A 22,065-nucleotide genomic window follows, 5' to 3' on the forward strand; every position below is an offset into this window, starting at 1 on the left:
AACCGCGGAACGGAACCCCCGCGTAAGATGAGACAGACCTGTACTGATTATTCTGGAATAAAAGTGGCTTTTATTCTGCTGTCCAGTATCCATTTTATTCCAGGCATTCTGGTCAATTTCCCCGAAGACTTGAGATTAAACGCCGCTGTGTTTGGTGCTTCATTTTTGTCCGTGAAACTATAGCCGGTTGTACGATGACTGGCAGAAATGTTCAGCAGCTTCCATTAGCTCCTCCCCCCCTCCCCAGGAGAAAGCTCTCTGCCACCCAGTCACGTCCCTCCTCTTTATACAGCCACTCCCTGCCAGCTCCCCAGTCCATTAATCAGAGAGAATCCCACCTCTTTCTTTTTGTAGCACCCTCAGGAGCTGGTGTCCCTGAGTTGGCGCCATAATCAGGAGCGGCACCAGGGTTTTTGCTGCCCTAGGCGGCAGCGCTCCTCCTCAGAGCATTCGGTGGCAGGGGTCCTTCCACTCCGCGTCTTCGGGGCGCTTCGGCAGCGGGTCCCGGAGCGAGTGAAGGACCCGCCGCCGCAGTGCGCCGAATTGCCGTCGAGGACAGCAAAATGCCGCCCCCCAAATCCTGCTGCCCTAGGCGACTGCCTAGTGGAAGCGCTGGCCCTGGCCATAATCTGGTCAGAGAGGAGAAGTATCATTATCCTCATGTTCTAAATGTTAAATGATTTGCCCAAGGCTACACAGCAAGCCAGTGGCAAAGCTGGAAAAGCTGTTGTAATATTGAAAAGAGTCCTTCTGCTGTATTTAACCATATTCCTTTTCATTAGGGCCAGTGAAAATGGACACTTGAAACTAAAAGATGGCGACCGAGATGTAGGACACACAAGGGTCACGTGCGTTTAGCTGAGCCAGCGAACAGCCATAAGATCCTGAGGAATCAAAGACCACGTAGTGTTGTACTGGGAATGAGGTCTGCAAGCCAGCAATGGATTCAGCTTGGTTTTTTATTTACAGTAATTCCTGGAGCAGAATAGTCCTCTGCCAGCTCTTGTTCTCCTCTTTCCCGTTTGCCTTCCCCATGTGCTCTCTCTTAGCATTCCCCAGTAAGTCCCATGGGCCATCCTGATTATCACTACAAAAGTTTTTTTTCTCCTGCTGATAATAGCCCACCTTAATTGATTAGTCTCGTTAGAGTTGGTATGGCAACACCCATTTTTTCATGTTCTCTGTGTGTATATATATCTTCCTACTGTATTTTCCACTGCATGCATCCGATGAAGTGGGTTTTAGCCCACGAAAGCTTATGTCCAAATAAATGTGTGTGTTAGTCTTCAAGGTGCCACAAGTACTCCTCGTTCTTTTTGCTTTCCCAAGTCTGAGTTTTATTCACCTGCACTCAGCAGGGGCACAACAATGGGAGGGCAAGAAGCCCAGCCCCGCCCCCCCCTTGGCCCCTGACTGGAGCAGGGTGGCGTAATGGCAGAGCCCCTTCTCTGCTGGCATAACGGAGGGGCAGCTGGTCCAAAGCTGAGTGAGTGGCATTGCAGCCTGGTGCATGGGGTCAGAACACCAGTCACGTTTAAAAGTCAGGGGTTTTTTAGCCTACCATTTCACTTGCATTTTGATTTGAGTGGTTTGCTTGGTGTCCCCTGAAGAAATGTATTTGCAACACTAGGTGACCATGTCCTTTTCGCTATTATAAGAGGCAGGGGGCAGGTCCAAATAAAAAAAAAATGCTAAGACGGGTTATGATTCAGAGCAGGTTCAGAACTCCGGTAGTAAGTGTTTTCAACTCTAATTCTCTTCTTACTTTGTACTCGCATAAAACCCTGCTGCTTTTATCTAGCTCTCAGTTACCCGTGGGGAGAAAAATCTCATCAGGTTTTTGCTGCAGAATGGCAAGCCATCAGCCAACATAGCTAATGGGGAGCAATCATCCTTCAGGTGTCACTTGCTTGGCTGTCGACATGAAAACCTGTGGGGAATCCTTTGAGTTCTGGGGGGTCTGTTTGGAAGCAGGTTTTCACTTTGTAGGGAAGCACCTTATTTAATTTGCCCGACCACGGAGATTGTTGAACCTCATGGAGTTTGAGATCTCTCAAGAGAAAATGCTATACAGACTATATCCTGCTCTGGTGATGATCTGGGAGATGGTCTGTTCCCTTTCTTATGCCGCACCCATCACTATGATTTCTAATTGCTTGTGATCATCGTTTGCCATTTCCTATGAAGGGAAACCTGTCCTTTCCCTACACTAGTGCGTCCTCACAGGCCACCTTGTTATGCAGATAACTTGCTAGGGATGCAGGCATAGGGCAGAGGCAGTGCAGCTCTGAGGATATTTGTTTGCAGCACAACTGGTGCATAGGACTTGCAAGAAGACTTCATCTTCCTCCCTCATACTGTCTGCAAAACCACTAAAGATGGGACTGTTTCGGGAGACGTGCAGCGCAGTTAAAGCAGAATGAAAGCGTTTTTACTGTGAGGAGTTTCCTGCTTATTCTGTGGATAAAATCACTCAGAGGTAGGAGCAGAACCACACCACGAGGAATAAGTATCACATCTGCTCACTGAGATTCTGGCTCTCTTAGGTTTCCTCTCACCTACAGATGGGGCCTGTGCCCCTCATAGCCAGTAAAATCTAGTGGGGAGGTCCTGGGTCCCTTGTTGGTGAGAGTGCTGGTGTGTTCCCGTTCCTTGGGAGCTGTATTGACAACTTCCCTTAAGCCAATGGTTGTCTGATCTCCAGGTGATGGTGTAAGGCTCTTCTCTTCATTCAGGCTTTTGTGTGAGAAGGTGAGCCCAGGGACGAAGGCAGGGGAGGGATAAGGGGTTGGAGATGGAGCAGAATCTGTGTACCGTTAATGAGATGCGGCTCTCCTCCTTTTTCAACATCTGGTACAAACTTCTTGGCTTAAACTCTGTTTATAAATAAAAACCTCCAGGTGTGCTGGCTGTATTGTTCCTTCCTTCTTACCAATAGTTTTGTACCATATAAACTCTGGCAATTATTTGCTGCAGTGTAAAGGCGGCAATTGAGGATTACAAACAGTGGCAGAAATGTCTGTACCCGTGCCTGTAGCAGCAGATGCTGGACTTCACATCTGCTAAAGTTGGCCTTGTGTAATGGGGGCTTGGGAATTTGGGGGTGGGGGTGGGTTTGGGAGTCATGTACACTGGGAGTGTTTCACTAGCCCAAAATAGTGTATTAAGAGTCTGAGCCAGAGTTGTTATTTTTCTAGAATCATAGGTCTGGAAGGAATCTCAACAGGTCATCTAGTCCAGTCCCCTGCACTCAAGGCCGGACTAAGTATTATCTTGAGCACCCCTGACAGGTGTTTGTCTAACCCTGCCCTTAAAAATCTCCAATGATGGAGATTCCACAACCTCCCTGGGCAATTTATTCCAGTGCTTAATCAGTCTGACAGTTAGGAAGTTTTCCTAAGTAGCAATAAGTTACCGGGCCCCATTGTGCTAGGTGCTGTACAGACACATAACAGGCAGTTCCTGCCCTGAAGACCCTATAGAGGAGACAGAGAATGGGCAGGGGAAAGAGCATATTTATCTTCATTCTACAGAAGGGGAAATGCCGTGCAGCGGGTGAGGTGACTAGCCCAAGGTCGCACAGGCACAGTGTGGCAGAGTGGGCAATGAGCCAGTCTAACCCCTGCCCCTCAGGAGGACTGGAGGTTCGTTTCAGGTGCTCACCCACACGTCTCTCCACCTGTTTCGTTTGGAAATCACATGACCTTTACAGCCCATTGTGGTTTTGACTAGACCCGGCACAGCTGTTCTCAGGCTGTGTTCCCCAGCCCAGCTGGGATAAGAGGGTTCATGTGGAGAAAGGAGTGTTGAAATCTGTGTAGCCCCCCTCCTCTGAGGTGTGGCTTAAGCCTCCTCCCTTTTCTCTCCCAGCTACTTGGGATCCCCCGTACTTGGAGTGGCTTCTCCCCACTCCTTTGTGCAGGTCGGGACCTGTTTAGCTTTGTTGTTCTTGGCGCCTAGTGTCTTCGTTCAAGGTGACTCCTCACTCTGCCGCATACCCGGGAGTGATGTCCCTTGAGACATCCAGGGTCATACTGCAAGCTGGCCTGGAGTGCAAAGCCCAGTGCAAAGTGGAGAAACAGTAAATGCAACAAACTGCAGCAAAGGAATGCTACACCAAATTGAACAGCAAAACAGAGGGTGGGGGCTTTACTGGGAACAGAAAACTCAGATCTGGGGAAGGAAAGGATTAATCATTACTAAACATTTTATAAATAACCCAATTCTCCACCTCCTAACACCAGCTTCCTCCCTGGCACCTCCCCGAGGTGGATGGCAACTCCTCCGGGACTCAATCCCCCAGTGGCAGCACCTAGGCTCCCAACCCATCCTGCTTTGGCCTCCTGCACAGTTAGGAGGGACGCCTTCTTTGTCAGGCTGGCCCTTCCTCTGTTAACTTGCTGAGGGCTGTGCAGCCCTGGGTTGTCGTTGTCCAGTGGACTGCTTGTCCAGATCACCCCATGCATAAAAACTCACTGGTCCCAGTGGCAGCTCCTAGTTTTGTCTGTTTCAACCCTGACTCCAAGTATGCTGGGAGTGGGGTCCGCGGGCTTTGACAGCTATCTTCTAAAGGCTCAGTCCAGAGCTCCAGGACCTGGCAACCTCCATAGGGGGAGGGAGGTGGGTTACACCTGAAACAAATCCATGGCAATCAAAGATGTGACATTTATTGTTAAGTTGCACAGTGTGGCCCTGCTGAAGGTCACAGCAGCAGCAGGGGATAGAACTTCTCTCGAGAAGCACAGGACCCCCGCACTTTAGAAAAAGGAAGATCACTATTAGCAGTATATAGGGCCTATTGCACAGAACGGAGTATCTAGTAGAGGGGAGCAATGCATGCATATACAGGAACGCACCCACACAGGGAGAATCTTGTGGGACTCCCGCTGAGAAGGGGAGATGGGCCAAAGGAGAGGAGCTGCCAAAGGACACGCTGCGAAAGCTGCTAGACTGACAAGGGGAAACCATGGGAGGAAGATGCTAGGAAAGCCAAGGGGAGGGCAGGATGTGGAGGAGGCGGAGAGAGATCACCAGTGTTGAAGGCAGGAGGAAGTCAAGGATTGTTGTTAGGTGCTATACAAACAACATGGTGAAAAGTGATGGGAAATTCTGTTTCTTTGCACAGTTTGGATCTCCACTGCTGTCATTTTTATTAAGGAGAGGTAGATTCTCAGATGACAGTGCTATTTCCTTCTGGTTTCTGATTGAATTTGTTGCCCACGAAAGCTTAGTAAAATGACATCTTTGGAGCTTGAAGGCCTCTCTGAATCCACTATAACATAGAAAACAGCAGTTCAAGCTTTCTCTGTGCTGTCCTGATGTTGTGCTTCAGCTCCAACATGAAGAGGCCCTGCTCAAGTGGTGAGAAAAGACAGGTTAGTCCTTGTGGCGAATTCAGGTTCTCTGTGGAGACTGCTGACACGGATCCAGCTGTGATCATGGATTTTGTGATATGGACACTTATTCACTAGGACCTGGGCTGTGATCTCAAACTCTGATCTCCATGCCGTTCAAAAATTATCACAGGCATTCAAATTCAGCACGATTGTCACCTCCTGGCTGGATTTCTGATCTGATTTTGTGAAGCAAACGTCTTCCAGTGTCAGCTAATTAATGGTATGTGCATGTGTGTGTTTGTGCTTTTATCCATTAATCACATCTATATAAACCAGTCTTGGGTTTTAAAACCATCATTAAGTAAAGCCAGGTTTGCGTGAGGCTGGACATCATGCAATACTATGGAAGATCTGGTGCTTGTACACTCTCTTCCACTATCATCAGTACTTGCTGGAGTGCTACTGTTGCCTCAGTATTCAAGGTATCCAGGATATCATTAAGGGGCTCAGAAACGTGGGGAGTAGATGTGGACATTGGTTGAAAGTTGTCTCCCCAAGTATGCAGATGATCAGTAGTTGGTTGTCTTGTGTCGAGACCCAGTCCAAAAGGATCATCTGTATCCACCTGAAGCTGGGAGTCCAGATCAAACTGCTGTAACAGCTCAGAGTTCCAATTTCCATGAGTATCGTCAATATCTAAAAGGTCTTCTTCCATCAGGAGAAGGGAGCTGGATTTTAATAACAGCTGAGGGTCATTTCTCTGCCATGGACTTGTATTGTATAATTCTGAGGAAGGTTGATACTTCGCTTGCAAATGTTGCATGTCTGAATCAGCTGGGCATTGGATATCTGTGCCACTGATGCCAGGAAAGTTTTTGCTTGTGCTTTTTAAATTACTGGCCCCTGCAGACAACAAAAGTGTACTGGACTCTAAAAGATCTCTGTCTTCTAAGGGAAGGTCAATTTCTTTGTGTGACGCTCCTAAATGACTTAATGTAGAAAAGGTTCCAGTCTTGATCTTTGAATCTTGATCATCCAAACCAGCCATGTTTTCTATTTTATGTAGACATGTGTCATAATGCTTTCCTTCACTGGTCAGACTCAGTCTAGTGTCTGCTGCAGCTGTCGGTCCCATAGAAGGCTGTCTGCCTTCCTTGGTTGCTAGAGATTCTTCCTGAGAGTCCCTTGATAGAATCAAAGATGAGCAATTGGCATCACCCTGTTGTGCAGTTTGCACATTTAAATCAGGTTGGTCATGAAATTCAAGACTAGGTGCCTCATGTAAATTGCTAGCATTACTCAAACTGTCTGCACCAGGAGTCAACAAAAGCACATTGGACCCTAAGACTTCAGTGCTGTCTAAATGTGGAAAACTTTCACTTAGTCCATCTCCCAGATGGTACCCCGAACTCTGCGGTGAATCTTGTGGGGTTGCCTCTGCTCTTCCGATCTGAGTAACAGCAACTGATGCTTCCTCTTTCTTGTTGACCTTTTGCCTTGACTGGCTTGAGGAGCTTCCAATCTGGGAAGGTTCCTGCTGATCCCCATTGTTTGTTTGCTCTGAAAGTTTTGGTGAAGGTTTTGTAAGACTTTCCTTTGGATTCCTTTCTTTATTTGAGGAATAGCCAAATAATGTCACCAAGGCAGACTGGGGCTTCGTGGATTTCTTTTTCCCTGCAAGCGCTTTCTTTGAGACGCTGTCTTTATTTTCGGAAGCAAAAAGCCTAGCAAAGGGATTTTTCCCAAGACTGGAAGCTTTTGCGAGTGTATCTTTCCTGGCATGACCATTTCTAGTCCCTTTGCCTTGGGGAGCACTAGCAGTTCCATTTGACTCACTTTCATGTTGGGGTTTCACATCCACATTCCCATTTCCTGCTAGGTGAGTTTCAGGTTTGTCTGCTGTTTCATTAGATCTGAAAGCTTCTAACATTTTGCCTAGTGGCTCAGAAATGTGGAGGATGCTCTGTCCCAAAGTGTCATCTTGACCCTTTGACTTGAGTTTAGTATCTTCTGAGCTGCTGGGCTTATCATGTGAGATCCCAGTAGTGCTGGCTGCATTCAGATGTGTGTCCATTGATCCTGAAATGTCCCTAGTAGATAATTTAACATTATCTATCAAAATATCCCCTTGTGGGCTATTTACTAGGGGATCATACGTGTTTTGAGATTCTATTTCTGGTAAGTAGGACCCAGTTTGATCATCTGGTCTCCCTGCTTGTCCAGCTGAAGAGATGGCTCTTCCTTCTGGCTTGCTTTCCTGAGAGATATGACCAGGAGTATGCTCCACAAATTCATAACACTCTTTGCTCTCTGGTTGCATTTTTTTCACCTTCTCAACCTCTGCCCCAGTGCTTTTGAGGTCCTCTCCACATCCCTGCACATTTGCCTCATACGTTAGTGGCATTAGGTTTCCAGAGAACTCTTGGCTGTCTGTCTTTGAATCCTCATGCACCTGCTCAGCTGCCTGGAGTAATGGCACCAAAACTCCCAGCTCTGGTGAACCAGCCACTGTGTAAGATGTCATTGACTTACTGGGGAGGCAAGTTGTTTCATTGCCTTTGACAGCATCATGTTCAGCTGGAGGTATCTGAGCTTCAGGCTTATGCTGGGAAGAAATGTAACCCCCTGCTCCGCATTCTGGTACCATGTTTGCAACGCTGTGCGTCTCAGCTTCTCCTAGTATGTGAGAGGCCAGTGCGCCACTCCCAGTATCCTCGGGATGCTGCTGGTCCTGTGTATTGGAACTCATGGATAGAGTCAGTTCAGGCAAATTAACGATAATTTTGGGAACAGATTCAGCTCTCGCTATGCTAAGGTTTATGTTTCCTTCATTAAACAGGCCCTCGGTGGAGCGAGTTACACTAAGCTTGTTATCCTTCGGCGGGAGTTTTGCAGTACAGGGAGCACCAGCCTGAACAGCTATTGTAGATGCCCAATTAGTAGCGCTTAATGCTTTTGAATGGGAGATGAATGAAGCATGCGCAGGAGGTTTCACAGGCACCAATGCTAACGGCGAGATGGCAGGAACGCTCTTACTCTCCAGTCTGGGTTTACTCTGCTGGAACACAGCAACTTTCTCTGATACTCTGCTCCCTTGCTTTCCTTTCGGAGCTCTCGCCACGTGTCCCTCCATGGACCCCAGCTTCTTTTTACCATCTCTGAGCGCTCCTTTTCCACCCCCTGCTTTCACCCAGGAAAAACCTGGCCCTTCCTCCTTTAGAAAGGTGACCCTAGGTAACAGGCTCGGTTTCTTTTCCACAGCCATTTCTGCTATTGATTTCCCATCATGTGTCTTGAGCATAACCCCATCTGCTCTGCTGCCCGCAGCCTGGTAGGTTTGTAAATTCAATGCGGTGTCTCGCCCCTCACTCTTTCCAGGTTTGTCGGGGTTTCTGGCTGCCTCTGCAGAGGTTTTTTTCAAAGGCGGCCAGCTAGTTCTGAGCTGGTTTCTCGAGACAAACTCACTGCGCAGCTGCCTCGTTCCATCAGGTGGCCCCACGCTGAGATGTGGATGTGAATTAAAGGATCTGGGCTGCAGTTTCTCTGTCTCCACAATTTTCTTTTCTGCCCTGTTCCTGGGCTCTGATCCTAGGCCTGGTGTTAGCATTGCGTGTAGCTGCTGAGCTTGTTGTTTGCATTCAATCTTTTCCTTCTTGCTTCCTCCCCTGGCTTTGGCAAGCTGCTGGTAATGGACTTTGCAGTAAAACGCCCCGTGGAGGGCAGTGTAGTTATGCAAGCTGTAAAACACACATCAGGACAGCAGTTGAGTACTATGTGTGAGGGAAAGAATTATTATTAGTGCTAGTTGAAAAGTTTGCGTCAAAATACTTTTATGATGGACATTTTTGGTTTTTGATTAAAATGAAAATTTTCACTAGAAGTTTCTAGTTTCTATGGAATTTTTTTTTTTTTTTTTTGGTCAAAAAACCAGACACCTGCAAACCGAAATATTTCTATTTGGATATCCTGCTGCAGTGCGCCATGGGAGTTGTAGTTCCATTTCCTCATGTCCCCATTCTCCTCTATGAGTCAGGCTCTCCAAACAGACTTCATCTCCCTTGATGCACCATGAGCGGGGACTCCCATGACACAAATGTCTCACCTCTCCATGGGGGAGACCACGGTGTATCATGGGAGATGTAGTCTGACCAGGAAGCCCAGCTACAGAGGAGAATGGGAGCAAGAGGCCTCCAAACAACAACTCCCATGAGAAGCCACAGCAGCATTTCCAAATTGAAATATTTCTCTTTTCAATTTTTCACCAAAAAGCCAAATTTTTCATGGAAAATTCTGAGGAGAACATATGATTTTTGTTGCTGAATTTTCCGCAGAAAAAAGCCCATTTTCCAACTAAGTTTGATTATTATCACTGTGCATGTGTTAAGCACTAACAATGTCTGACCCAGGCACCACACAATGTAGAACAGAGGTTCTCAAACTGGTGTCTCCACCTCTTTTGGACGGCTGTGAGATTTCCCAGGTGGCCCACAGATCCCCATCTTGAGGTTCAAGCTGGTTTGTGATCTCCCTCCCCTCTGTATACTGCTAGATCATTCCTACTGTGGCTAGGGTTGCCAGGTATCTGATTTTTCGAAAGGGACCTGTGCAGTGTCCAGTCAGATGTACTGACTGGACACCAAAAGTCCAGTTACCATGGGAGACGGGGAGGTCATCAACTCGCACCAGCCCCTGCTCAGCCAGGGGTGCCTCCTACTTGCATCTCATGGGCAGGCAGGCTCCACATCAGGGGGCTGCAGTTCTTGTCCCAGCCCTGGAGCAGAGGGAGTCAGCTTGTGAGGGGAGAAGGCAGGTGTAGGGGATTGACAACGAGGAGCGGGGAGAGGAATGAGCAGGGGGGCAGGGCCTAGGGAAGAGATGGAGTGGGAGCGGGGCCTCAGAGGAAGAGGCAGAGCATGGGCAGTGGGAGGTTCCTGTGCTCCTGCTGTAGTGTCCGGTTTTCAGACATTAGAAAGTTGGCAACCTTAACCTGTGGCTGACTCTCGCCCCGAGATCTTAACGACACACATCAAGAGCAATGTGTGATATTTTTACTTTTGGAATGACCCTGTTGCATCAAATAGCAGGTGTCCTTTCCAAATGTGCCTGGGAGAGGATACCTCCTACCAAGTGTTCATTCTTCCTACTGCAACTTCGTCAGTATCCTATGGACTGGTCAAAATATCCTACATCCACACCTGCTAGAATAAAGAAAAGGGGAAAGCTTCTTGTGTCGTCTTCTCCTTCCTTCTGGAGCAGGGCTAAGCACAGCGTGATCTTGCATGATAACTCCGCATGTCAGTACGTTACAGTCATATAGAGTGGGGACAATGGGAGGTCTTTGTGGGGTGGGGATGAAGGAGTCTAGAGTAATAAGTGTCATTCCTGATAATGAAGAGGTTCCATTCTATTCTGCCCTAGAAATGTTCACTATGTGGTAACATTTGAGCTGCAGACATTTTATTATGGGAGTTAAGGCTGGGGAATCTCAGAGCCAACTCACAGTGGCTCTTCATGGTTCCTTAAAAACAAGTCCAGCTGGAAGGGCTGAAATAGCGGCTTTTGAAATATTGTGGCACTCTGACAACACTGGTTCAAATCCCAATTGGTTCAGCTAAGTCCTTCACCCTTCTGATGAGGCCATCCATTTTGAAGGCCTCTCACACACAGTAAGCTGCATGGAGTTTACCAAGGGATGTGGTGGATTCTCCCTCATTTGAAGGATTTAAAGCAAGATTGGGGTGTCTTTCTAAAATACATGTTCTAGCTCAACCACAGGATATGGGCTTGATGCAGGAATCACTGGGTGAAATTCAATGGCCTGTGTAGGAGGTCAGACTAGATGATCAGAATGGCCCCCGCTGGCATTAAGATCTATGAACCTAGGTCAATAAACCAAGTTGCAAGCAATGTACTGTGTGTGAAAGATATTGAAAGCTGATGCTCTGTCACCTCTTAAAGATCTCAGGACATTTTTGCAACGTTTCACCTTGCTGTCCTTTCCCCTTTTTGCCATTGTGTGCTGGTTGGTTGCCAGTCTCCACTCCAGAGGTGGCTGCATGTCAGAAGTAAAATAATTCCTTTATGCTGAGTATTATTGTAACAGTGCAGAGGGTCCTCCTGTGGTAAAGCCAGCTGCAGGAGGGCAAGGGCCCAGGAAATGCCATGGTTCACCCTTCAGTGACCTCCTAATACTTCCATCAGGGATGAGGAGCTTGGGGAGCCTTAGAGAAGGCAGAGGGAATGTTCGCAGAGCCCAGGATCCACTGGGAACGCTGCTCCAAGCCCCATAGTTCCCACAGCCTCAGCAGGGAATACATGCCTCTCTGTGGTGACCTGTTGGCATGCCCCTTCTCCCTGGTTAGCATGACTGCTGGGGGGCCACGCTGTCACTGGCTGCCTCGCTCCATGGCGGCTGGGGGGGCCACGCTGTCACTGGCTGCCTCGCCCCATGGCAGCTGTGTGGGGGGGTACGCTGTCACCGGCTGTCTCGCCCCATGGCGGCTGGAGAGGGCCGTGCTGTCACTGGCTGTCTCGTCCCCTGGTGGCTGTGTGAGGGGATATGCTGTCACTGGCTGCCTCACCCCATGGTGGCTGGAGAGGGCCGCGCTGTCACTGGCTGCCTTGCCCCATGGCGGCTGTGTGTGGGGGTATGCTGTCACTGGCTGCCTCGCCCCATGGTGGCTGGGGGGGCCGTGCTGTCACTGGCTGCCTCGCCCCATGGCGGCTGGGGGGGGGGAGGCGCGTTGCCACTGGCTGCCTCACCCCATGGTGGCTGGGGGGGCCGTGTTGTTACTGGCTGCTTCGTCCCCTGGTGGCTGGGGGGGCCACGTTGTCACTGGCTGCCTCACCCCATGGCGGCTGGGGGTGGGGGACATGCTGTCACTGGCTGCCTCACCCTATGGCAGCTGGGGGGGCTGTATTGTCACTGGCTGCCTCAACCCATGGTGGCTGGAGGAGGGGGGGGCACGCACGCTGTCACTGGCTGCCTCACCACCTGGTGTCTGGGGAGCTCTGCTGTCATTGGCAGCTTCACCCCATGGGGGCTGGGGAGCCCTGTCACTGGCTGCTTCACCCCATGGGGGTGGGGGAGCCGCGCTGTCACTGGCTGCCTCACCACCTGGCATCTGGGGAGCTGCATTGTCACTGGTTGCCTCACCCCATGGTGGCTTCGGGGTGGGGAATGTTCACTGTCACTGATTGCCTCACCCCATGGCTGTGCTGTACTCAGGAGACCCAGTACGAGTCCGTGCTGCTTGAAATGTCATTAACTCCCACACAGATGTCTGCTGAGGTGCAGGCTGAAGTCTATGGGGAGCATGCCTGGGGGCTGCAGCTGCTTCCTGCTTGTAGCCCCACCTGCCTTCAGCAGGATTCCTGATCCACAGAGCCCTGGCACCATGTGTTTGAGGAGGGCAGTCTTCAAGCTCCAGGGACGAGGAGAGAGAATATATCACAGAAACACTGCTCCCCTTTCTGTGACCGCTGCAGAGCTCTTCCCTACCAGAGTTACTGGAGGGGACTGCTGGGCCCACTCTTTGTAAACCACTTTGAGATCCCTCAGGAGTAAATGGCACCTAGTCCCACTACTTACCTTAGCTTCCTCTTGCAGAGCTTGCAGCAGAAGCATGAGTGGTGCAGAAGGACCTTGTTGGCTGCCACACACTCCATAGAAGAGACAGGTTGGAGGCATGAGGAACATTCCTCCTTCATCATCGACTGAAATGACAAACCCAAAGTTAAATAACACTGTGACCCCAACACCTGCAATTAAACATGCAACATCATTTTGCTCATTTGGCGCCTCCTGTTGAACTTTCTCGTCATATTACAAATGATGTTAATTTTTTTATTAAACTCTCAAATTCCTGGTTGGTCCAAGCTATTTGCTGTCATGTATAGGATCAGAGTTTGGGTCCAGTTAGGAATGGGTGAATGAGTCTGGAAGCGACAAGAATTGCCCTGAACCTTTCCCCCACAAGCAGATAGAACCATTTAAAAAGTTTGAGTGAGTAAAAAGACAAATCGACACACCTAGGATCTGATCCTGCAAACTCTTAGAGTAACCCTATTAAAACCAGATGGCCCAATCCCCAGTGTCAGAAATGCTCTCATAGGTTGTGCAGTTAAAATCACACAAAGGCAGCAAATGTAAATGTTATTTCTCCATTAGCTACAGTAACAAGCCCGGGGCGCACATTCATCCAGTATGTTTTACTATGGCCCATATTTTACAATGTAAGCCCCTTATTCAGGCCTGATTCTGCAAACTCTAACTTACGTGAACTGTCCCAGTGAATCGCTTTGGAATGCATTGCACAGCCCTATCGCACCCCTCGCCACTCTGTTTCTGGGGAGCAAAGGAGCAGAGACCCCAGCTCAGCTACTGAAGTAGCCACAAGTAGTTTGTATGGGCAGTTGCCAGGGTGGTCTGTAAAGTAGGTAGTTCATTGAGATCTGTTTTCACAGTGACACTGTTCAGCAGAAGCTCATCTGGCTTGATGAATCCTTTCTTAAGCCTAACCTGCAGAGCCTTCACGGAGATTGGAAGAGGGGTTGGTAGGAGCTGACCCCCTGAACTCAAGAAAAGCCTAACTCTCTGATTCATTGCACCAGTGACTTAGTAACTAGAGCCTGGGCCAACATCCACTGGTCAAATGAGTGAAAATCTGATTTTTCCTGAAAGGATTTCCATGTTTGCTTTGAGTTGGCTCTGGTGTGTGTTTTGCTGCTGTTCTCTGATCACTTGCGCTCTGTGTCTGCTGGCAGGTTTGCCAGTTTGCTGAATGTAATTCCCTAGGGAACCTGTAAGAGATTGAGGCAAGTGTACGTCCTACCTTTTAGGGGGAGTAGGCCTGGGGACAACAGATTCAGTCCTGACCGAAGGCAACACGAAGGACTATTCCATTACAACATCACACCCACACGTGTCTGAAATGGGACTTGATAAGGGGGAAAACGTTGTGCTCTTTATTTTTAATTGAGGCATAATCATTTTAGACTCTACTTTTTTACCTTAAAAGTACCAGGTATATGAAGTCATTTTGCTTTTTGCTGGATGACTGACTCCTGGGAGGCCAGGCGAGCTAAAATGAGAGCATTTTCAGCCCTTAGTTGAATGTCTGAGTCTTTCACAAGGTAAGCAGGTGTTAACAAACGAGCAAAAAAAAGTATGTGCCATCTGATGAAAAATCCCAGCCCTTCTCTGTTTCCCAGTCTGCAATGATGTCATAATCCCACTAGTTTTCTAGTCCTTCATAGCATTCCTCCCAAACTGAGGGGGACCAACCTCTGCACTGTTCCATGGAAAGCTGTATCAGCTCAGATATAAGCGTGCAGTGGGAGCTTTGCACTCTACTGATTCTTTACAAAGGGATGCCTGACTGGAAATATCATAATATAATATATGGAGATATCCTATCTCCTAGAACTGGAAGGGACCCTGAAAAGTCATCGAGTCCAGCCCCCTGCCTTCACTAGTAGGACTAAGTACTGATTTTGCCCCAAATGGCTCCCTCAAGGATTGAGCTCACAACCCTGACTTTAGCAGGCCAATACTCAAACCACTGAGCTATCCCTCCCCAATTATTTGACGCTGCGACCTGGTTTTCATTGCCTAGAACTAGATATTGATAGAACAGCATTCCAAAGAGAGCGGCAGCGCTTTAATGTTGCCAGTATAAACTAGCCCTTAGTGCTCTAAAATCCACACAAAGACTCCAGTTTTACTTTAGAAGTATTGTCAAGGAAAACAGCATTAATTAAATAGAGGGAAGATGAAAGACCCTAAGTGATAAGGGTAATGTGGTAAGGGTAATGTAATCGTGACTCATGCGCCTTACCCATTTCTTGAACAATGGGACTGAGTGTCATCAAAGGAAAGCAAGTAGCGGAGACTGTCGATGGCTGTATGATCAAAGGGATTGCTGGACATCAGGAAAGGTGCCCATAATAGAAAGCCCTATTCTAAGGCGTGGTCTACTCTTCAAATTTAGGTTGACATAGCTGAGGTGCTCATGGATGTGAAAAATGTACACCCTTGAGCACTTTAGCTATCTCAACCTAACCCCCAGCGTAGACGCAGATAGGTCAATGGAAGATAGCTACCATTGCTCGGCAAGTTGGAGTTCCTACAGTAATGGAAAAGCCCTTGCTGTTGGTGTAGTTTGCGTCTACACTACTGGGTTACAGTGACATAGCTATAGTGCTAGAGCTAGTCTGTTGTGCCTGTAGCGTAGACATGGCCTAAGAACTAGTCTATGGTCAACACTGACTAATGAGATACCAGATACTGTCCTCAGTCAACACAGTAACTTAAATTTATCATGAAAAATGAACACAGAAAACAAATGTCAACTTTTGACAATAATTCATCCAATCTACATGAGCCAAGGGATCTCACCTATCAATGTCACTCCTCAAAGTGCTGTATCTTTGTGGAAAAAGGAGTCCGAAGGAAATGACAGAAGTTGGCATGTATCATAACGTTGTATTTCCTGGTTTTCAGAGGTTTAAGTTTAGCCACTTTCCACATTCTGAAAGGGCACGAGGCAGTCCTGGGCAACCTTTATTCTGCGCTATCAAAGTGTTTGGGCAGTTAATTCAAGTCTACAGCCTGCCGTTAGTATTCGTTGTCACCAGGTGCTCTGAGCAGGAAAGCAATTGCACAAAGCTTTTATGGTCTTCGGCATTACAGGTGCTTTGGCCTTTTGGCTAAGATCAAGCGTGGTATAACTTTACTATTTGATACCTCCTTTATTGGGGGATTAGATCCATTCTTTGTAGGGCACAGAGTCAATGAGTAGTAAGTTGTTTCCATTTCCAGCTACTATGATTCTGTGATTATCAATCCAGTATTTCTACTAGTTACTGGCCTCCCCAGTGCCCCTGGGTATGAATGTGTGAGAAACAGAACCGTCGCTTAGGCCCTCCCAATCCTGAATGCCAGTGGACTTGATTGCAGTGTGAAAGGCTCCTCATGTTCAACTCTTTCCCTTGGGCTGAAGCAAATATATTTACTTGGGCTACAGGTGAAGGTCTGTGGGTTGACTAATGAAGTTGGGAAGTAATTTTAATAATCATTTGGGAGGCATGCAGAATGTTTCTTTAGTTGAGCTAGTCTAGAGGCTTCTGATTTGGAGCCGTGTCCATTCTTAGTGATATGTGAAATTTGTCTGGCTTCTCTTAGGGCTGAGTAATGAAGAGCAAAGCTGAAAGACCTGAGTCTGGGGGCCAGAGCATGATTCAAAGCCCCTTTCCTTTCTCAAGCCTATTTCACAGATGACAAAACTCCAGCCAACTCACGTTGAGATGGTGATGCAACTTGGTAACAGTTGGGAGGTTCAAATTTCAGGCACAGACTCCACCTCTACTATACTCTATTGTTTCCTAATGTGACAGGAGTGTCCTATCAATGGTTGATGGGACATGCACTCTACATGCTGCTACAGTCATTGTAGGCCTAACTAGCTGAGTAAAAGTGGCACTTCAGCCTGTCCCTCTCTTCTTTCGTTGTTTCATTGCTGTGATATTATTTAAAGGGACACAGTCATGACTGGAAGTTTTGGGTCTGCATAATAAGTGTGATACGTACCCTCCTCTGCCCCAGTCAATCCACCCATCAGCTTTCATAGAATCATAGACATGGAGGGCTGGAACCTCGAGAGGTCATCTAGTCCAGTCCCCTGTGCTGAGGCAGGACCAAATAAACCTAGTCCAGATGTGACAGGTGTTTGTCCAACCTATTCTTAAAAACCTCCAATGATGGGGGGGTTCCACACCCTCCTTTCGGAAACTCATTCCAGAGCTTAACTACCCTTATAGATAGAATTTTTTTCCTATAATAGCCAACCTAAATCTCCCTTGCAGCAGATTAAGCTGATTACTTCTTGCCCTACTTTCAGTGGAGCACAACTGATCACCATCCTCTTTATAACAGCCCTTAACATACCTGAAGACTGTTATCAGATTCCCCTCTCAGTCTTCTTTCTCAAGACTAAACAGGTCCAGTTTTCCTTAACCTTTCCTCATAGGTCAGGTTTTCTAAATCTTTCATCATTTTTGTTGCTGTCTTCTAGTATGTCTAGTATGTCTATCAGACCACATCTTTCTTAAACGTGTGATGCCCAAAACTAGATACAATTCTCCAGCCGAGGCCTCCTCGCCTGTGGAAAGTGGGACAATTACCTCCCGTGTCTTACATGAAGGATGAAGTTTAACAAAGACAAATGCAAAGTGCTCCACTTAGGAAGAAAAAATCAGTTTCACACATACAGAATGGGAAGAGACTGTCTAGGAAGGAGTATGGCAGAAAGGGATCTAGGGGTTATAGTGGACCACAAGCTAAATATGAGTCAACAGTGTGATGCTGTTGCAAAAAAAGCAAACATGATTCTGGGATGTATTAACAGGTGTGTTGTGAGCAAGACATGAGAAGTCATTCTTCCGCTCTACTCTGCTCTGGTTAGGCCTCAGCTGGAGTATTGTGTCCAGTTCTGGGCACCGCATTTCAAGAAAGATGTGGAGAAATTGGAAAGGGTCCAGAGAAGAGCAACAAGAATGATTAAAGGTCTTGAGAACATGACCTATGAAGGAAGGCTGAAAGAATTAGATTTGTTTAGTTTGGAAAAGAGAAGACTGAGAGGGGACATGATAGCAGTTTTTCAGGTATCTAAAAGGGTGTCATAAGGAGGAGGGAGAAAACTTGTTCACCTTAGCCTCTAAGGATAGAACAAGAAGCAATGGGCTTAAACTGCAGCAAGGGAGGTCTAGGTTGGACATTAGGAAAAAGTTCCTAACTGTCAGGGTGGTTAAACACTGGAATAAATTGCCTAGGGAGGTTGTGGAATCTCCATCTCTGGAGATATTTAAGAGTAGGTTAGATAAATGTCTATCAGGGATGGTCTAGACAGTATTTGGTCCTGCCATGCGGGCAGGGGACTGGACTCGATGACCTCTCGGGGTCCCTTCCAGTCCTAGAATCTATGAATCCTTTTCACAGTACTACTGCCTAGATGGTTTTGTATTTGTGCATTTGATTTTTCTTTTCTACGTGCAATAATCTTCACTTGGCTTTTTTGAATTTCATCTTGCAACTAGACAATGTTTACAATGATCGCTGTTCTCTGCAGACAGATGCAGCAGGGCAAATATTCTGACCAACATAATGCATTGTATCCAAAGACCTCCGAAAGCAGTATGCAAACTTGCTTGGAATTTGAGAGGAAAAACCCTCTACTGGTTTGTTATTGTAGGGTCTCAAATGGTGGTGAGGCAGTGAGAATGTGTTGATTTTTCAACATGTATTTGTGTTGCAGGTATTTGCATTTGTTTTTCTTTGGCTCTTTTCATGCTTCAAGAGGCCACATATAGAGCTGAAATAATGCAACATCTATCTTGTCATGATATTTCAGTTCCTGGATGATGGAAATAGCTTGAAAGGAAGACCTCTCAAATTACTTCAGCCTCATAAATGGCTCACTGAGGCACTGGAAAAGCCCATAAAAACCAGCAACGCAAACAATAAGATGATTATTTATTAAGTGCTGGCAGTGCAAGATATTTGGGGTTATCAGAGGCCTGGTCCACACTAACCCCCCACTTCGAACTAAGGTACGCAACTTCAGCTACGTTAATAACGTAGCTGAAGTCGAAGTACCTTAGTTCGAACTTACCGCGGGTCCAGACGCGGCAGGCAGGCTCCCCCGTCGATGCCGCATACTCCTCTTGTGGAGCTGGAGTACCGGCGTCGACGGCGAGCACTTCCGGGATCGATTTATCGCGTCTAGACAAGACGCGATAAATCGATCCCAGAAGATCGATTGCTTACCGCCGGACCCGGAGGTAAGTATAGACCTACCCTGAGTTTCTGTGGAACCAGAATACACAGCCCATGCAAGCAATACGCAGTTTGCTAAAGCAGCTTTGCAGCTGTCTTTAAAATTAAATTAAATAAACCAGATGCGTGGGGAACTTGAAACTAATTAATAGTGTGTCAAGGAGGAATAAGAAAAGCAGTGTGGAAACATTTTCTACAGCAACTCCAAAAAATCAAAATAAACCCGGTTAGGCCTGTTTACAGAATTGATCCTGAACAAAACAATGCTGGAGGAGCTAAAATGCTTGGGTATCTTTTTATCCCCCAAGACCAGGTGCACTCAATGGATGGTGTCTTGCATGGACCTACGTGGTTTTGCCCATTGCTTTATTGTTTTGTGTATCTCTGTTGTTCTGGGTTCTGGCCAGAATTGAAACTGCCCTATTGCCTCCTGTCTTTCTGACTTTGTCTCCTGGATGTCTCACCATCAACTTCAATTTAACATGGCCCAAAGCCAAATCCCTTCTCTTCCCACTTTTTAAAAATCACTCTTGGGTGTGTGTGCATTCTTTCTAAGGGATGGAGCTATTCCTTCTTGGCTTATACTTGTTTTTCCATGTCAAGGGGTCCTCCTGTGCTCCAGGAAAGGCTCATCAAGGCTCTGGCTGGAGCTTATCAGGGGCCGCTACTACATATGTCATCTGGAAGAGTCACCCTAGAGTTATATGTGAGGTGCTCCCTCCTTCCAGAGCTTAGCTCTCTCAGACCCTGCTCCCCAAGGAGTGAGGAGTGAACTCAGATCCCCACCACATGACAATATTGGCTCACTGGATGAGCCCCTGTGTTCCTTCTTAATGTATCTGCCATGAGTTTCCATTCTGCATCTGATCGTTTGGTCCACCCAATGTGACTGACATCCTACCTTCTGCAGGGACCAATGCCATATGTTTCAAAGGAAGGAAAAAACCAGCCATAACATAGCTGACCAATGCATACAACACCGTATATGGGAGACAAGGTTTCTTCCTGGCTTCCCCACAGTTGAGCAGCTTATGTCCTGAAGTATGAAGTCTGATTACCTTTCTCCTTATCTCAGTTCACTGAGTGCTAGGTGAGCATAGAATAACCCTGCCCTTTTAATCTAGCCACTTTAACTCCCTTGGGTATCTTGAGGCAGCGGGTTCCATACATTTAACTACATGTGGCAGGAATAGATATTTTCTTTCATTTTTTTTCTTCTTGTTAATCATCAGTGTAAGTGTCAGAACCCCTTCTATCTCAAAGGGGAATTGGTAGAAAGAATAATAATAACAATAATAATTCCTAGCTGTTATACTGTGCGTTTCATGAGTAGATCTCAAAGTGCTTTACAAAATAAATCAGTGTCATTAGCCCCATCTTACAGAAGGGGAAACAGAGGCACTGAGCAGCGAAGTGACTTGCCCAAGGTCACCCAACATGCACACTGGCATTTCTGGGAAGAGAATCCATAAGGGCTTAACCACTAGGCTGCACTGCTGGGTTAGTTTTTTAATAGATCCTCCATGATCTCACACATCTTGAGAAAAATCCCCACTAACTCTTTTCCTTTCCAGAGAAAGGGCTAGACTGTGACTTTAGGCAGCACCTGAGCAGAGGGCATCAGCTGCACTGCCCCACATGTAGCCCTGAGGGGCACAGACACCCCACTGAGTCGCAACACCTTTGCTTCCTCCTTGCTCTGAGGGAGAGGGAGCAATTTTGCTGCTGGCCTGTACTAGCAGTGAACTGCTACACCTTGGTGTTGGCCAACGAGTAATGGGGCTGGAGCCTGCTCCAGAGAAGGCCTGTTAACTCAAGGTTTGAGCAGCCTGCACAGAGGGTTCTGACGCAGATGTTGTCCCTAATCCAGCTGCAATCCACACACAAACCCCTCTGGCCTGAGTTTGGTGGTGCTTTACACCTGGGCTAGCTGGCTCATCTGGGGTATAGGCCAAAACCCAAGTGCTGCTTACTCAGGCAGGTAACCCACATACTTTGCAGTGAGGACACAGGCTAAACCACTCCAGTGCTGATAGTCCTCCAACGCCTTCCCACAACTGTGCCCAGAAAAACAGACAAGTTCTCCCATAAGTCACTGGAAAACGATCACAGAGCAGCTCAATTGACTGTAGCTCTGAAAGCCATGGGCTATGCCCCCAGAAGTCCTAGTGAGGCATGTGAGTGAGTGCAGCACCCAGCAAGGACACACTAACGGGGATGTGGCTTTGTAGTGTGACTGCTCACACCAGGCTTGGCTCAGAGCCGGATGCCGATCACCCGAATTAACTCGGCAGCGAAGAGGTATTCTTGCTGTCTTGTATGACCAAATCACAAGGTAGCCCTAAGTAACTCCAATCAACTTATCAAACGTTAGACACGTTCTTTGCTCATGTTTTTATAGCTGGTCAAAGTACGCAGAATTTTTCTTTTCTTTTAATTCTGAATTTTCAAAAGAATATGGTTGTAAAAGAGCAAAAACGTGGAAAAATAATAAAATTCTTCTTTTTTTGTGGATTTTTGTTGTTGTTGGTAATATATTTGTGTTGAAAATTCATTTTTTTTTTTACCAGTTTTGGCTCTGTTTTCTTTTTAGCTTCCATTGATAAAGCTTGGTGGTGACAATGAAAGACTCAACTAGTTCATCAGCAGAGGCATTCTAAATACTTTGAACTGAATCAAACACGTGGCAAAACAAAATAACGAGACCAGAGTATTTTCAGAGGTAATATTTACCTTCAAAATGCAGCAATAAAAATTAAAAAAAAAAAAGGGGGGGGAGGACAAAATATCTAATATATTGAGTTGAGAATGTACAAAACAAGTTCATAATAAAAAGAAAATTTCTTTACAAAGTTTCAAAATGGATTTAAACATTAAACATAAGAATGCATGGAC

General features: G+C 47.0%; 1 protein-coding gene across 5 annotated transcripts in view; it reads left to right on the forward strand.

Moving 5' to 3' along the window:
* LOC112117959 (solute carrier family 22 member 13-like) overlaps window positions 1-22,065 on the forward strand; it is a 79,601-nt gene that overhangs the window by 22,105 nt on the left and 35,431 nt on the right. The window contains exon 10 of one of the 5 annotated variants that reach the window (XR_002909006.3): window positions 21,764-21,892. The exons of 1 other annotated variant lie outside the window; for it this stretch is intronic. Coding sequence is in view for 2 of the 4 variants with exons in the window: in XM_024216094.2 (XP_024071862.2) it covers window positions 783-858 (76 nt within the window). In the remaining 2 variants the exon portion in view is untranslated. Of the gene's footprint in view, window positions 1-782; window positions 1,142-12,945; window positions 13,127-21,763; window positions 21,893-22,065 lie in introns of those variants that run through there. 3 more of the 5 variants (XR_002909008.2, XM_024216096.3, XM_024216094.2) reach the window with 3 other exon arrangements.

Source organism: Terrapene carolina, unplaced genomic scaffold (assembly GCF_002925995.2).
Source record: "Terrapene carolina triunguis isolate 2854851 unplaced genomic scaffold, T_m_triunguis-2.0 Scaffold111, whole genome shotgun sequence".
Lineage (NCBI taxonomy): Eukaryota > Metazoa > Chordata > Testudines > Emydidae > Terrapene > Terrapene triunguis.